This window comes from Zosterops lateralis (assembly GCF_965231275.1).
Source record: "Zosterops lateralis genome assembly, chromosome: 12".
In the NCBI taxonomy this organism is placed as follows: Eukaryota; Metazoa; Chordata; class Aves; order Passeriformes; family Zosteropidae; genus Zosterops; species Zosterops lateralis.
The window spans coordinates 20169686-20187395 of NC_139772.1; the positions used below are offsets into that span (position 1 = coordinate 20169686).

A 17710-nucleotide genomic window follows, 5' to 3' on the forward strand; every position below is an offset into this window, starting at 1 on the left:
CTCCTGGCAGCAACTGACAGAACGAGAGGGCACAGTCTTAGGCTGCATCAAGGGAAATATAGGTTGGATATTTGTCCTGGGTTGCAGTGTAGGATGTACACAAAGTATTTATTCTATCACCATCTTCATGAACTGTTGAAACCAGGTGGGCTAGTGTTTTCCCAAGCCCCCTGCCTCTTCTGCTAATGGCCTTTGGTGTGTCTTCTGCTAATGGCCCATTAACGCCTTTGGGGTCTCTTCTACTAATGACTTTTGGGGGTGTCTTCTGCTAATGGCCCATGACTCAGAGGTAACTCCCTCCAGGGGTTATCTCTGTTAATGGGCCATCAAGGACCCATTTCACACTTCTCATGCTATTGTGAGATGCTCTGCCCAGGGGGAGGAGCCAAGCATTCTCACCTGGATATAAGCTGGTATGTGGGACAGTGCAAGTAGCACTTACCCACTGGATTCTCAGAGGACCAGAGCTCCCAGACCTTCTACAGGATCACTGCTTCAGGAAGAGCACTTCACTTGGACTGCTTCCACCATCCTGCTCAGGTTGTATTCTGACCTTGTCAGTGATCCTTTGTGTTATTGTATTTATTTTATTTTGTTTTTACCTTTTTACCTTTCTTCTTATTAAATTATATATCTGACTTGGAGCCTCTCACTTGTTTTGCTTTCAAACCACAACAATATTAGGAGGAAATTTTTCACTGAAAGAGTGATTAAATACTGGAATAGTCTGCCTGGGGAGGTAGTGGAGTCACCATCCCTGGATGTGTTTAAGAAAAGACTGGGTGTGGCACTTGATGCCATGGTTTAGTTGAGGTGTTAGGGCTGGGTTGGACTTGATGGTCTTCCAACATGCACATTCTGTCATTCTGTGAGTTCCTCCTGATGATCTGCAGGTAGATCTGGATCCCAAAGGCAGAGCCTGCCTCTCCCACTGTACTCTCTCCACAGAGCTGCTGGATGAGCAAGGTTGCAGTAATCTGTCCAGAGGAGGGGAAGGAGACAGGATGGAGGCTGATTAAATTGCTGAACTGCATCCACTTGCAAGGAGTCTTTGACTTGCAGGTAGTTATTAATCTGTAATTGTGTGACAGGATTTCTGTGAATACTTCCAACTTTTAGGTGATCACTGAAAGGCTCCTGGTAAATTTTTGTTACTGGTTTGTTTCTGTGGCTACCTGGGAAAGTTTTGCTGCATGGTTATTGTTATGAATAAAAATGGGCGGAGAAAATATTAATCTCCATAAACGCCTTTATTAATCAGCACTTTCAATATTTGCTCGAGGGGTTTTTGGCTGCCCGTGGTCGCCGTAGAGGAGGAGGGTCCTTTTCAGCTCTGCTGCAGGCAATTCAACAGAGTTGGAGGACTGACCCTCGCTGGGAGCAATCCCAGAGTCCTGACAATTCTTTGTTTTCTCCTGCGATCTCATCTCTGGTTTGGTCTTTTTAACTTACGGCTAGTAAGCAAAACCGGAGAAATTAGCTCTTCTGATTCTTTAGGGTCTACACGGCTGAGCATTAGTTCTTATCCGTTTTAATTTTACTTGGTTTTTATTTGATAAGGGTTTTTTGATGTTAAACTTCATCCCGAGACGCTCTTGGAGTCCTTAATTTGCATGTGGGATCAGCCGGGGCGGGCGGTTGGAGCTTTTGCGGCCGCGTGGCAGTTTTGCCGCAGCAATGGCGTTTTGGTCTCACGCTGCTTCACAGCAGCGGCACTGTTTGCGGGGGTTTGGGCCGGGGCTTGTGCGGTGGGAGGTGGAACGTGGCAGGCGTGGGTTTCTTTCTTTTGAAACGGGGCAGCTGCGGCGGCCCGGGGCGGGCAGCATGGCAGCTGCGGGCGGCCGGGGCTCTTTTCGGCTCCGGCACGGGGAACGGCTGGGGCTGGGGAGGGGCTGCTCCGCGGCTGCGGGTGGACGGGGCTTTTCTCCGCGCTGAACCGGGGAGGGCGGGCGGTTTCTCTCTTTTCTGCTCCGGCGGCGGCGGCTGCGGGGGTCGGGATTTCCCTGTACCAGACGGCCGACTGCTTTGCGGCTGGAGCCCCGTTGAGGTGGGTGGCTCCGCTGCGGCTCTCTCGCCCCGTCTCCGACCTGGGGTGGGGGGGCGCGGTGCGGGCGTCTTTGAAGGGAACGGGTTCCTTTTGTTTTTAAGGTGGTCTGGGAGGAAAGGTGCCACGGATGTGGCTTTTCACTGTTACATTATAGGATAAACATTTTAAATTTCATTTTTATCAGTTATAACATAGAAATAATTAACAAATTATAACTAGTGGATAAGGTGTGTGCTTGTAAACAAATGTTCTCCTTCAAGGTGAACCAGGAGTCACTGGAGATAAAAATTATTTGATGTTGCTTAAGAAAATCTCATTTAGTAGTTGTAGATTGGTTTGGAAAGAGAATATTCTAGAGAACTAGGGTTGGACATCTTCATCACCAAAACTAGATTGCAGTGTGGTGTGACAGAGTAGCAGGATTTCGTACTGACTCCTTCTGGCAAACAGGAAATGTGCCCAGGGAGGATGGTCTGGACCGAGGTTTGATTAAAGGAAACATCTGGAGATTGCATCCTCTCCCCAGAGCCTTTCCCTTGCCCTTTGTGCCCTTCGGAACTGCTGCCTGAACCAATCACTGCCTTTTCCTTCAGAAATCCAAGACTTGCAGCCTCCCTGGCTTCTACAAACGTCGGAGAATTTCTGCAGAGTCAGCGTTAAAGCATGAAATGGATGGTATGAGCTTCGGGGCATTATTAAATTCACTGACCATGGTTGGTGTGAGGTGACACACAGGGAAGCAGAGTGGGCATCTAGCACGCAGGCTGGGAATGCAGCAAGCGTCCAGTGAAGAACCACGAGGGATCCAGTGGGGATCCATGAGGGGTCCATGAGGGATCCACTGGGGATACAGCGGGAATGCAGCGGGGATCAATGAAGGATCCATGAGGGATCCATGAGGGATCCATGAAGGATCCAGCAGGGATACGGCGGGAATGCAGCGGGGATCCATGAGGGATCCTGAGGGATCAATGAGGGATCCAGCGGGAAGCGCCGGGCGCGGCTGTGCCCAGCGCTGCTGTCGGGCACCACCTGGCGGCCATCAGCGGTCATTGCAGCCCGCGCTGCTGCGGCGGGGCCGCGAATTGTGTCGGGATAAAGGGATAGAGGGATAAAGGGAAGTGTCCCGGGACCAGGGATAAAGAATACAGGGCAGTGTCCCAGGAGCAGAGATACAGGATAAAGAGCAGTGTCCGGGCCCGAGGGCAGTGTCCTGACTCTGGGACATGGGGTAGAGGACAGTGTCCTGAGGAGGTCAGGATCACAGGATAAAGATCAGTGTTCCAGGAGCAGGGACGGAGGGCAGTGTCCCGGTGCTGAGAGCAGGGACAAGGCTCAAGTCCCCTGAAGTGCCAGGGCACAAGCCTGCATTCCAGACATCGGTGCTGTGGGACACACCAAGTGCAGCTCAGGTCTTTGGCAATTTTAGGTTCTTCAGGTTTGCTCTTTTCCGAGGAAGAGGGAAACCTGGGCAGCTGTTTAGAAAAGCCATTTTTGGATGCTGGAGCTGGGAATCGCGGTTCAGGCTCTCTGCGGTGCCCCGGTTCAGAGCAGTTTGTGGAGCCACATGCTGACCCTGAGCTCCATATGTGTGGGCAGAGCAGGGGGGGACCTGGGGCTGCCATTTGGGAATGGTCTGGTTTGGAGGAGCACTGCAGGCCGGGCTTTGGGCTCCTGAGGCTGCCACAAGAGCTCCTGGGACCATTTGCAACCCAACTGTTTCTGACTTTTTTGGCATACCTTACCGGGGTTGTGTTTGCCTGGGGAGCTCTGTCCTGCTTTGTTCTGGTGACTTCACCCAGAGGTTCTTTTTCTATAAGGAATTTGAGAGATGCAGAGACTTCTGACTGATTGTGGCATTGATGAAGGGGTTAACTGGATGAATAAGAGAATCTTGAGAGGAAGCAGGTGGGACAGCACCTCACTGAGGATAAGTGGAAGGAAATGCTGTTTTTCCCTTTTACTTTAGGTCAGGCGGGAACAAAGTCAGGAAAGTGAGAGAAGTCAGCAAAGATCGATGCATATTTATCGTTGATAAAAGTATTTTTCAGGTATTGTTTTCTTTCCCTTTTTTCTGATGCAGCCTGGAAAAGTGTCTGCTGTTTTGTTTTCTGTCATTTTTTTTCTGATGACAAGATTCAGCCTACATCTCCCTTTGTGTTCTGATCAGACTCTTATTCATTTCCTGGTAGGAAATGATCATTTATTGTACACTGAGATTGTGAAATGGGAAGATTTCAATGGGAAAGATATCATCTTGGTGATGTCTTTCATTCCGGAAAGTTTGTGAAATAAAGCCAACAGTTTTATTTCTTGCTCTCTCAAACTTGAAACATTATTAAAAAAAAAAAAAAAAAAGGGGAGTGGTGGTGGGGAGAATAGGTCAGAAAAGATGGTGATTATTTATTTTTGTCCTAACCCCACCTGAAATATAATAATGAAAATAAGTCTAACTATTATTTCTAGCCAAATAAGAGTGTATGTAATCATATTTACTGTCACCAGAGCATTTGCTCTGCATGTGACATATACTTGAGAGTGAAAAGATGTAAAATAAATGTATAGAGATGGATCTTTACCCTGAACTCTGAGCTCTGAAAACCAGTTGCAGGCTTTCCCCTGCAGTCAGTCGTAGCAGGCTGACAATAGCTGTGGAGGGCAGGTGTCACCGCCAGGCTGGCTGGGCCCTCCTAGGGCTGTTCCAAGCCCTTGTTGCTGAAAGGAGGAAAGGAAAGAATGCACTTCTTGAAGAACAAGAGCTCAGAAATGATTATTTGATTTTCCTTTCATAACCAATCCTTCTGTTTTCACTGGGTTTGCTGTTGCAGTAGCCCTGGACTACAACAGGATAATAAATCATAGAATTGTTTTTTATTTCACTGACTGGTGTAGATTTGCCTTGATAAGGGGACTTTAGCTCACCTGCCCTACCTGGGATGTGCCATTGTGTGTCAGGTGTTCACATTCAAACAGCTTTTCATTGTTGCTTTGATACATATCAAGGATTCTCATCACAAGCCATTGCTTCATAAAAAAGTTCTAATGGGATGGGAGTAACAAACCCTTTATTAAATGGCATGAACTTCTGGATCTGAACGTAATAAAATAATAATTTATGATATATTTTTAGAGATAAGAGATTAAAGTGCATATTAATTAAATGAATAATGAAAACCTTTGTGAGGTTCTCTCCCACAAGTTGAAGTAGCTGTTTAATCAAATTCTTTCTATGGAGAAATGCATTTCATTATAACATAATTAGCACATCTATTGTGTTTTTAATACAACTTGTGCTAAAGTGTATTTGATCTGGCGTTTGCTCATGGCAATTAGGAGTGAAGGAATTGAACTTTTTTGCTTTATCCCAGGCTTTGTAAATTATAAGTGCCATATCTGGGGAAAATGGATGTGATTTTTTTAAAGTGCTAAAATGATCTTGGGAATATATTGGGGTAGTCATTAGCAGTATCAAAAAGAGAAGGTGAGGAGCTGTGCTGCCTAAATCTGCAAGTTTAGGAGTGATTTTATTTTGTGGCACTGATGTGTTTTGTTATGTGAGTCCTGAGGCAGGTGCAGGGTTCTGTAGCCCAGAATGACCCTGCTGTCATTCTGGGACCAGGACAGGGAGGGGCAGGGCTGGGCTGGGCATGGGGTTGGTCTGGATCCTGCTCCTGGGGCTCTCCTGCTCTGGGGCTGTGCTGAGCCACAGCTGGGACTCTCTTCCCCATCTGAGAGGCAGCAAAACAGGGCAGAAGCTCAGGGGTTGTTCAGAGTCACCCTGCTGCCTGGCTGCTGGAGTCCCAGACATCTGCTGGGCCATGGAATGGGTCCTGCAGCATTGGCAGAGACCCCACAGGGTCCAACTTTCCCAGCTGCACTGCTGGAGCTGCTCTCTACCAACAGCTGTGCAGGGAGAGGGAGAAAACTGCTTTCACAGAAAGTTCTTTGGTGAGTTGTTGTCTAGGCTGGGTTCACTTCGAGTGTTTTTATGGTTTGAGGTCACTGTGGCACAAAGCCTGGTATTGTCTTCTGAGTGGAACTCATTAATGCACAGAAAATCCAAACTTGAGATTGGCTTTTATATAGTAAAAAACAACATAATACAGTACAGGAATATAAAAAGAAACTGTCCAGTGCAAACATCATATACATTGGAAATGGATACAGTGTTCCTTAAAATAACTTTTAAAAAATCAGGCTTAAAAACAGCAATTCCAGGTAATAAAATCTGGCTGATACCTACCAAAGTACTTGATTTACTGCACTACATAATTTCATAACTATCTTTACCTGCTGATAGCCAATACCACAGGTACTGACAAAATCCTTAAACTGTAAGTATTATTAGTTAGCATTCTTTATAATACACAAACATGTGGAACCCCTGTGGCACATACTGCTAGCTGGATGAAGCAAAAGAGAATGAACCCATTCAAAATAAAACCAAGGCTGTCACCCCAAAATGTACTTTTTAAAAACAAAGGATGGGATCCAAAGCTGATTTGACCAAAGGACAGAATTCTCCTCAGTTTTCCTTTACTTCATATTTGAAAATTTGAGTGAGTATGTTGTTGATGTTGCATTAGTGTCCAGCCAAGTATTGCATTGGACAACTTTTTACAGCAGTGAGGAGCATTATTGTGCATTGCTATTTCCTGCCAAGAAAACATTCTGGGGGAAGGGAGTGTGAATTAGAGATGATGTGAACAAATAAAAAGCAAATATGCGAGGTTCCACCATACTGGCTTAAGGAAAAAAAATTAGTATTATTTGGTTAGCTACCAGATTTAAATAATCAAATCAACTAAACTAATAGATACAACTCCAGCACAGAGCCTGCACAGTGGAGGATCTGTGTAGCAGGATTCTGTTCCTGTTGGAGGCAACAGGACTCTGCACTACTGGAAGCCAGAGACAGGCCATGGTCCTAAGGGACCCCCTTTTTCCAAAATGTATTTGGCTGGATCACTTCCAATGTGGGAAGTTTCATTCTGGTCATTCTGTGGCTCTTCACCAGGTGGGAAACTGAACACAATCCCTTTCCAGGGATGTGGTGGCTGCAGCTCCAAACTTGCCTTACATTTGTGGTGCTTTTATGCGGCTGTGTGTGTAGCCTTCTGGTTTGGGAGTCTGCAATATTTTCCTAGGTGGAAAATACTCCTTTTACAGTACCTGCTTAGAAAAAAAAGCACAACAGTTTCACAGTAATGAGGCCCTTTATTTTTTTTGTCCCTGAAAAAATGCTGTTGCTTTAATAATGCTGAATAAACCTCCTATTCAACCTCTTTTGGAATCTAGAGAGACCTATGTTTCCATCTAGAGAGATTTTCAGTGTTGGAGTCTTAATATTCCCCTGATCTCCATATTTCCTGCCCTGCAGGATATGTTCCATTGAGTAACACTGAGATCCTATTTACAGAGAGAAAAAAAACGATTTTGCTGCTAGCTGGAGCAAATTCTAGCATGTCAGAAATGTGCCTGAAATTGTCATCAGGCTGTTAAAAATGACAGATGAAACAAGATTGTGTGTCAAGAAATCCTGTCTAATTTTATCTTGAGTAACTCATAGATGTAGTAGAAGGCTATAAAGCAAAAATAATTAATAGAATGGAAAGAAGGAAAAAAATAATGCTTCTTTTTGAAAGTGATGGGATAATTTCTAATACTAAGTGATAGACCATATGTTCCTCCTCTCCTCTACTGGGTAAGCATAAGTGTGGAATATCAATAAAGATGTTGCAAGAGGGCAGGCAAAGCAGCCAGCTGGAGACCCAGGGGGGTTAAACATTCCTTCCCAATGCCACTGAACCTCTGTCTCCCAGTAGAGGGTGACCTTGGATCCATGGGGATGGAAAGAGCACAATAGGATAGGAATGAAGGAGAAACTGGGGACAAAACCAGGGGAAGTGGGGATGATGGGGAGAGGAGGTGTGTCCTGGAAGACTTGAGCAGGCCAGTGAACAGGTATTTTGGGGAAAAAATGAATGTTAGCAAGGACAGTGGTGCTGGGGGAAGTTAATATAGGTGATCTCTGTGTGTCTTTTTAACCCCACTGCAGTTTTTTTCTATGCCTGTTTGAAATCCTACTACAGCTTGAGAGAAGAGCTGTGAGTTTCTCTTTGGCCACTTGCAGTCTATCTGTAGCGGGAGGGGGAAAATTCACAGCTAGTTTGAGCTTAATACACAAAATCTTCACTAGGTTCTGATCCATACAGCTCAGCTAACATCTTGAACCTGGGCCCCCAGTCATTGAGAAAGTCATAATCAATGTCTGAGTCTGAGGAGCCTGAGCCCAGAGAGCTGAGGGATTCCGCGATGGACTCGGCGCCTTCATAGCCGTAGATGTGCAGGGTGTCGTAGGGCAGCAAATCTCTGTCATTGTCAGCCTCATCCTTCTTCACCTCAATCATCATCTCCATCCCCCCAGCTCCAGGGGTGATGTTCCCGGGAGGTTTCTGGACCTGTGCATATGGACAGGGAGCAGCTTCTGCCTTGAGGCCATTCTTGCGGACGGAGTTGAGCACGGACACGTCGTAGCTGGTGGTGTCCATCTCACCCCCTCCCTCCTCGTCATAGGTGACCAGCTGCTCATGGATCTCTGCCACGTTCCTCCCCAGCCCACTCAGATCCTTCTTGTGCCTCTTTCTCAGCAGAATCAGCAACACAATCACTGCAAAGGAAACTTAGATGAGCACATGTAAATAGAGAAGTAAGACCCTAAAACAGATTGCATTTAAGATACGTAACATAGTCTGAAGTGTTTTGGGTTTTTTTTCTGGAGCATTTTTTTAACATATATTTATTACAAAATAGTTAAGATTTCTATTTAACTGTAGGATTAGTTGAGGGAGTTCAGTCTGGACAGGGATTGTCCAGCTGACTCTTGAGCTGGAATCACAAGTACAAATGCATGGTGTCTCAAGGTCATTGAATCAACTATTGCCTTGAACTGGCATCAGATGCTACTTATGTGGTACTTGCGAAGCAGGCCAGTTCTCAGGAAAGAAAAAAGTATTCAGCCTTCTCTGATAGATTCCAAATGCAGCCAACAGGTACTGGTCTGCTGATTTGTTACAAATGTACTTATGTTCACTGTACTGCTTAAAGGGTTTCCAGACTAGTTCTGCCATAGGAACCAGGAGTCCTGTTGTTATTGCCCCAGCCCAAATTTCCTGTCTTATAGCTGTGTATGAGGCTGGTACCAATAAATGAAGTATACTATACATGTGTGCAATAGCCTCTCCAGTGACTCCGCGTGTCCAGAGGAGTGAGCAGCTTTGCAGCTGAAGCTGTTCTAACAGGCCAGAGAGGAAGAGCACGTGAGATGAATTAAATTGGTACAGCATTTCTGGCTTTGTGACCATTTCATAGCCACAAAGCTTTTGTAGATCGCAGCTAAAGGAAGAGCAAAACAATCCTCACACTGTAGTCCAGAGAACATTCCAAAAGTCTGATACTCACCAATGATTGTGAAGATGCAGATAAAAATTGCCACCAGTGCCTGTATGCTGACGCCAACCTGCTTTGCTCTCTCCTCACAGAAGGTGAAGTCTCCTTTCTCATTGCACTTGCAGACACTGATGACCAGAGTGTTTGTGCTGGTGAGGTCGGGGTCGCCGTTGTCTGAGATGAGGACAGGCAGGTAATGGAACTTGGCCAGTTCCCGGTTGAACTGTCCGTATCTGACAGTGATGTTAGCAGTGTTGTCTGGAAGGAGTAACAACACCCCATTAGTGATAATCTCTACCAGACTGTCCCCACAGATTACCAGTGCTAGGGCCTCTTGGTCTTAGACACTGCCAGCCTTTCAGGAACACAGTGAAACTTTGGTTCCATTAAACATACTTTTTTTTTCAGTATGTTAAGCCTTTAACAATAAAGAATTACTTAGCTCAGCTAGATCAACCATAGATCAGTGCTACAGATTTTTTTTTCCTCAAGTCCCCCTGTAGGGAGCTGAGGAAGGGCAGTGCTGGGATACACTACCATAGTTCTCTATCAGGGAGAAGTTGCTGTCTTCTGTGGCCAGTGAGTATCTGAAGAAACCTCTGGGTGATGTTTCATCCTTGTCAACAGCTGAAATCCTGACGATCACCTACAAGGATGGAAGAGGTCACAGTTTTCAGTGTACATTGCCTCCAGTGATAAAACATGGAGTATTTGAGCTGGGCTGTGTAAAAGGTGTCCTCCAGTAAAAGCAAGGACACAGACATCACAGGATACTCCTCTTCAAGTTCTTTCAGGCAAGTAATTTCTTTGTGGGACTTCAAAAAGACCAGTTTTGTCTCTTAAAATTTTGTGTAATGAAAGCACCAAAAAAGCCCCGTTTTTAGACATATGGCTTGTTGAAATGTCTGAGATGGTGTCTTCTAAAGTCCTCAGCCTACTCTGAGGTGTGACTGTCATTCTTGGAATGCCATTGAGACTGCTATGCCTGAAGGACATGCTTGAGTTTTGAAATCTTCAACCTGATGTACATTAGATGTATAAAATACAAAAAATGTGTCTGAGTATGTCCCAAAGATATTTTAAAAATTAAACTAAAGGTGAAATTATTGCCTTGCATGTTCTATCAGAAAGTCCAGGTAATGACAGTGTCCTGGTTCCAGCCAGGGAAGAGTTAATTTTTTTTTTTTTTCAGTAGCTGGGAGGGGGCACAGTGGTTATTCTTGACCACCATGTCATTTTGTGGGAGAGGAAAGGGACTCTCTTCCTGGGGAAGGGGTTCCTTCATTTGAGCAGGTGTGGTGGATGGAGTGGTGGGATAATGTTAGTGCTGAGCCACAGGGAATGCTTTGGGTGGTGTGGCTGCTCTGCACTCTATTTTTTTTTCTCTCTCTATATATATTTATTTAAATTGTTGCTATTACAGTTCATTTTCTTATCTCATTGGTGTTTGCAGTAAATTGGTCTTATCTCAGCCCACGATCTTTCCCCTTTGTGCCTCCAGTTCTCTTCCTCCTGCTGTGGGGGAAAAGGGGGTGAGCAAGTGGCGAGTGCAGTTTCAGTGGGAGTACTAAACTGGGGAGTGCCACTCCTAAACCACGACACAAAGTGTCTTAATTAAACAAATATTACAGTATTTGTTTACTGAACACTTGTGTCGGATGCCAAACAGGTAAATCTGAAATACCAACACTGTGCCAGGTAGTAACACAATTTGTGTGTGCAGATCCGTGCAGTCTATGACTACAAAATAATGTTCCATGCAGCAATGTTATCTTACTAGTTTGAAATGTATTTCTCAGTATCACATTCAAGCATTTGTGTGATAGAACTGAGTTGCTGATTCTTGCTCTGCAAAGCTTGACTGTCCTTCATGGCTCAGCTGTTAATACACAGATGTGAGAGCCTGAGGAGAGAGAGGCAGTGCAGCCCATGTGTGCAAGCAAATAAAAGTCAATATTTCAACAGTGCAATATCCTTAAGAGATATTCCTGACCACTGATGTTTTGGAAATCAGTGAAATGATCAGGTGTTTTGGCATGAAAACTGAGACTCACTTTTATTAAAAGACATCTTTCACTTTCACTATTAAAAGTCATCTTTCACTTGGGCTGACAAGCAGTAATTCAGGTTTCAGGGAAAAGTTCTCCCTGTCTCACCTTTCCAGGGGCAGCATTTTCACACACTCGGGGTTCTTCAGGAGAAACAAGTTCTGGAGCATTATCATTTACATCATCCACTATGACATGAACGTGGGCATGTGACTCTCTGTCGGAAAGACGGCCTGGAATGACAGGAAGGGTACAGGTGACAAGTCTGGAGCCCCAGTACTGGCTAAACTCCCCTTCCCACACTTGGTGCCCACTTCTGTGCCTCCCATATGTTGAAGAATTTCTAGCTCCATCATAACTTAAACTTTTCCTCTGAGATTTAGATATTTTCCTAAAATCTTTCATAGTGGTTAAATCAAGGATCTTTCAGGAATAAAATGACAGTAGCTTATGGCTTCCTGATTCTTCCCACTGCATGGCCATGGATTGAACATCGTTCTCTGGCACTAAAGCAATGTGGACAGAATGGGCCATTTCTATATTGTGAAATGTCAAACCAAGCTGGGACTGGCCTGCCCCACTCCCTGAGCAAACCCAGGGGCCAAAACCTAAAATGGTGTCTGACCTATTTGTGGGGACTTGTTTAAATGGGAAGATGATGATGCAAAGGAGAAGCATTCCTTTCATTCCTGGCTCAGTAGGAACAGGCTGTCAGGTTGTGCCTTCTGTTTTGATAAACTGCAGCCCTGCTGGAAAGGTGTACCTGGATTTCTTTCAAACTGGGAAATAGTGGCACTTACCATCTTCAAGGATCTCCACAGCCGCCACAGTGATGTTGTATGAGGAGCTGAATTCTCTGTCCAGAGGCTTGGGAAGTTGAATAACTCCACTATTGGATACCCTGACGTAGTCTCCACTAGGACTTGCTCTACGCTGAATATATCTGGTTTTTGTTTAAAACAAGATATGTCAATGCAAGGCTGATAATGCTGTGTTTAACTTCATTTCTTCTCAAAGGAAGGTCAGAGAGTTCTTGTGTGACAAATTACATTAATATCTTTACCAGGAAGGCTGAGAATATTGCCCTAAAACTATGCAGGCTGTGAGAGTGAAATACATCCGTTGGAAGAGTTTCCAGATTATTGTACTTTGCTCTTTCAGAAGTCTATTTTCTTCTCTAAGCACATGTTTGAGAGAGCTCTTACAATAAAAAATATAACAATAAATTATAACCATATAAAAATATCCAGGTTTATATTTTTTCCCTAAATGTGCAAATGCTTTATCAGTAAGTCCATGTGGTAATTACATGGGTAAATGAAATTTATGTTCAGTTTTTGGTGAGCATATATATCCATGGCTGCAGTGCTGGAAAAATTAAATCAAATTTTCTTTGTTTCGTTTGGCATGCAGATTCTAAAAAAATAGGACCAAAATCTGGGTTCTTTGTCAAATTCTTGGCACTATTAGTAGATTCTGCACTTTTAAACAGAATTGCTAAAGCTGGTGTTGTCTTACCTGATTTTACGTTTAGCTGCGTCGGGGTCCTCTGCATGAACTGAACCAAGTGTTTTTACTTCTGCGTGGTTTTCCCTCACTTTAAATTCATATGGGAGTTTGGTGAAGACAGGAGGCTCATCTACGTCGGTGACCTCAATGGTGACTGTTGAGATGCTCCGGGGGTTGCCGGGTTTGAAATGCCGAAGGTTCACAGTGGGGTCTGTGGCCTCAATGCTAAACTTGTATTCTGATACTGTTTCAAAGTCCAGGGGCTAAAAACCCAAAAAGACAGTTACAGATATTCTTCCATTGGTGATGCCTAAGCAAACTTTTCTTTGTGCAGATTTAAGATCTGTGCTCTAATTCATGTTTAGCAATGTTACCAAATTTCATCTTGGCTGGACCCAGGGGAGAGCATTTCCCAGCTGAACATCTTTATCGTAGCTTGGGTCAAACCACCTCTGGTATGGAACAGATTCATCCAGTAGTTTGGCAAAATAATTTTCTTTTTATAAAGCCGTAACTACCAAAACTTGGTTAGCTCCAGTTCCCCAAAGGCTGGGGAAGAGATTCTCCCCTTGGCTCAGCTTTTTGTTCTGAAGGCACTCAAGGCAGATTGCAGATCTGTACTGGCTGACAGCTGGGGCATTTGGTGATAAATGACATCCTCTTCCCTGTTTTTCCCCTTCCCTGAGACTATAGAAGGAATCACACAATGGGAGGAAGGCCAGGAGCTCGGGCAGTAAGAAATGCTCCTTTCAAAGTTTCCTTTGTTCTACCACCTGAGATTTTAAAAACACAGACACACAGCAGTTGTGGTGACTCTTGTTTTTCTCTTTGAGCAGACATTGTAAAGGGAAGTGATGGGACTCATCCAGCAGCTGACATTTTATCTCACATGGCTGTGTATTTAAAATTATGATGTGTGCATGGCCAAAATCACATTGCAAAACAGGGAGATGAACTTTGACCACTGCATGTTGGAGGAAGAGCAGGTTCCAAATCCCTCAGGGACTGTGTGTGGGGTCTGTCACTGCTCCTCCTCTGGGCAGGCACAGCATTCTCCAGCTCCTGGGAAGCTGGGGAAGAGCTGCACCAGGGGGAGGAGAGCTGCTCACACCCAGTGTGACCACAGCCAAGGATTTTACTGCCAGTCTTGAAATCCTTGGTACTGTTTTTCCTGAAAGTTTTCTCTTCTTAATGACATTTCTAGTCTTAGCAGTTACAGAGAGACACTTGGAAGGGAAAAACACATTCCTGTCAATCTGAGGATTACAGGAGCTGATTTACAGTCCTCTCTCCTCTTTTTTTTTTAAACAGCAAGTCAATGAAATCAATGAAGTCTTGGTTTGGCAATGCTCTGCAGCAGTCCCTAGGTACAAATTAAGTGGGTTTGAGAATTTAAAAAAAACAACAACCAAAGAACAGACCCTAATAAAGGCTTTGGTGAGTCTTAAAGACTTATAAGAAATTAGTGGGGAAGCTCTGAAGACTCTGAAGAGCTCTGAAGCTCTTGAGGAAAGTACGGGAGCTGTGGCTGAGATTGGAGCAAATGCCTAACTGCAAAGAGACTTTTAGAAAAGAGGTCAGGTGGACTCCTTTACATTTTCTGCTTTGGTTCCATGTGGGCTGCAGAAAGGAAAGATTCTTTGACTTGGCCAGTTGATTCAACATTTAAATCACTGCCTTTTTGAAGCATCCAACCACTTGAAGTTTGAGAGAAGCCCAAAATGTGTAACCTGAATTTCTGACACAGCCCCACTGCACTCCACACTAATTCTGGAGTTTTTCAGGTCTAGAGGTTGAAAAGGACTAGAAATCACCAGCTCTTCTTCTCCCAGAGCTTGGAGAGCTGGTGTGCAGGATCAATATATTTCATATTGACTTTCATGTGTTTCCATTTTTTCCTGCTTTTAGTCCTAAACCAAAAAAAATCACTCATTACACGTGGAAAACCACAATAATCATCTTTGTTATGGGGAAAAGTACCTTTTTTGGCCTAATGATGCCTTCATTTGTGTATGGATTTGCCTCAATGTCAAAGGTGTCCCTGAACTCTCCTTGGATAAAGCTGTATCTTGTATTTCTGTGCTGTGGTTCATCAATATCTTCTACTTTGACTCTGCCAACTTCTCCTCCTACTGAAATGTTTTCAGGAACTTTAAAGTGAAATGATGCTGTTAAAAAAAAGAGAAAAATGCATAAGGTGTATGTAGGTGGAAGTTACAACTTAGTTAAAACTGTTCTTACTTGACAGATGCACATAAAAATATTTCATGGAGTATTTAGCATTGTGTATCTCTAAGACATGTAAAAGTGTAAATAATCATCCAAATTGTCAAGATCTTTAGCAAAGGGATGAAATTAATACTGATTTTTGTTTTCTGTTCTAGGTGTTCATTGCCCAGGAAAAGTGGCTCTGGCTGAAACACAGAAGAGCTTCTGAACATGTAAAGTTCTTTTGGCCATTTTTAAGGAAAGCTGAATTGTGCTGAACTGGGAGCTAAACTCGTGTGTGTCAGCCCTTGTTTTCAGGGTGGCTCAGAGGCTGTGTGGCACTCACTGTGTTTGAACACTGGGAAGTTGTCATTGATGTCAGACAAGGTGATGATCACTGTGGCTGTGCTGGAATCCCCAGAGAAACCTGGAGCATCTTTGGCTTGAACAACAATCTCATATGTTGACTTGGTCTCTCTGTCTAAATTAGGCTCTTTTGTATAAATCACACCTGTAAAAAAATATAAATGAATACAATTAGATTTTGCAGCTTGTCCAACATCTCTTCAATTTTGACCACAAATTTTTATCTTTTTTCATCTCCACACATTCACCTTTAAGTGGAAATTTTACAGTGGTATTTTCCAAGAAATGTTAGAAACTTTTCTGCATGATGGAATATTTAGGAGGGCTTGTGCAGAATATTCCTTTTAATGAATCTTTAACTTCTTTACTTTCATTCTTTGCTTTAGCACACTAGTGTGGTTACAAGAGATACTGACATTGGTTTTAAAACTGGGCAAAATTTAAGCTAGAAAGTTTAGGAAAGTAAATGATTATTGATTACTGAACGCTGATTCAGAATTTGTGTATTCCCTTTTTCTGTTTGGTCAGTGGAACATTATCTATGCTGAACTGAAAACATGAACTCATCTTAGCTCCTGGTCAGTCTTTCCATGAGTGAGGAAAAAATGACCTTTTATCTTCTCATTTAGTTCACGGCAGCTGACATCCTGATTTTATTAATTCATTTCTAGATGCAGACAGTGGCATTGTGGAGCGTGAATGAAAAACCTTTCTAAATTATGTTTAAAATATTTTTAAATGATTATTCCTCTTTTCCAGAATGAAAAAGGCTTAAAACTCTGTTTTCTTCAAAGGGTAGGATATGGACAAAGCGTTGGGACATTTGTGTGTCTGACTTACCAGAATCATCAATGGTGAAATATTCGCCTCCTGTGGTGACTTCGTAGGTCACCGTGGCATGACCTGACACTGTGGGGTCATCAGCATCCACAGCTGTCACTTTGGTGACTGAAGTTCCTAGAAAAGGATTTTCAAGGTGCACATTAATATAAATTGTGGTTTTTAATGCCAGCCATGAAGGGAGAGGAATGAGAGGACATACCTACTGGGGACATTTCTGGGACAGAGCCATTGAACACTTTCTGTACAAACACAGGGGCGTTGTCGTTGATGTCATACACCTTGATGATGAATTTGGAGGGGCGTTCCAGGGACCTGTTGTTTGTTCTGTCAATGATGAGGGCTGTCAGCTCATACTCTGCCTTCTTCTCCCTGTCCAGCCTCTCAAAGGCGTACACATCCCCGCTGGTCTCCTCCACCTTGAAGATGGTGTTGGCATATTCACCCTCAATGATGTACTTGGCATTGCTGTTCCTTACGCTGGATGTGATCTGGAAGGAAAGAGTAATTCAGAGAGATAAAGGTGGGATCTGCAGCCAGGTGCAGCAGAGGATTGACACAGTCAGGAATTTCTCGTCCCACTGGGAACAAGAGCAGCCCTCTGGACTTTTGCTGTCAGCTGGGGCAACACTGAGCAGCACCACAGCAGCAGCTGGGGTTACAGGATGACACTTGTCCCCACACTGGAACCTGCGTGCTTATACAGAAAAAGGCTTTTTAAAAATCACACCTCATATTTCCTAAAGATATAAATTGTTCATGCAGCCAACACTTACACGTGATTAACTTCATTATGTCTGAAATAACATGAGCCACTCTTCAGTGTGAGCTATTCTTGTGTGCAGCTTTCTGGACCTACCAGGGGTTTTTGCTCAGTTTCACAGGATTACAGGAGGAAATCTGTATTCACAACTCCTGACATTATTCAGCATTAGCCTCTATTCCTTAGCATTTAGCAGAATTCCTGCCATAGCTGACAGCTTTCTGGTGCTCAGTCACACACAATCCTTTAATAGGCTCATGCTATGATAGGAAGGTTACATTTCCACCCCACAGATTTTAGAATTTAAGGTTATATGCAGTGAAAAAGGGATGCAATAAGAGGAATGAGAATCAGTTTTAAAATATAATTTAATCCAATTCTAAATGCTTTTGCACACTACTTGATCTGCAGATAATGTAAAGATGCTTCCCTTTCTATACCCTCACACATACAGGGTCACAGCTAGAAGCTTTAGACCAC

The 17710-nt window shown here is 43.8% G+C and overlaps 1 protein-coding gene across 1 annotated transcript in view; it reads right to left on the reverse strand.

Moving 5' to 3' along the window:
• Positions 1 to 6124: 6124 nt before the first annotated feature.
• The window catches only part of CDH5 (cadherin 5), a 29408-nt gene continuing 17822 nt past the window's right edge, over positions 6125 to 17710 (reverse strand). Inside the window, exons 3-12 of the mRNA XM_083870080.1 lie at positions 16670 to 16958; positions 16468 to 16584; positions 15608 to 15772; positions 15034 to 15221; positions 13063 to 13316; positions 12345 to 12487; positions 11653 to 11777; positions 10034 to 10142; positions 9509 to 9754; positions 6125 to 8717 (exon numbers count right to left, since the gene is read on the reverse strand). Of these exons, the coding sequence (XP_083726206.1) occupies positions 8224 to 8717; positions 9509 to 9754; positions 10034 to 10142; positions 11653 to 11777; positions 12345 to 12487; positions 13063 to 13316; positions 15034 to 15221; positions 15608 to 15772; positions 16468 to 16584; positions 16670 to 16958 (2130 nt within the window). The 3' untranslated portion in view covers positions 6125 to 8223. The remainder of the gene's footprint in view (positions 8718 to 9508; positions 9755 to 10033; positions 10143 to 11652; positions 11778 to 12344; positions 12488 to 13062; positions 13317 to 15033; positions 15222 to 15607; positions 15773 to 16467; positions 16585 to 16669; positions 16959 to 17710) is intronic.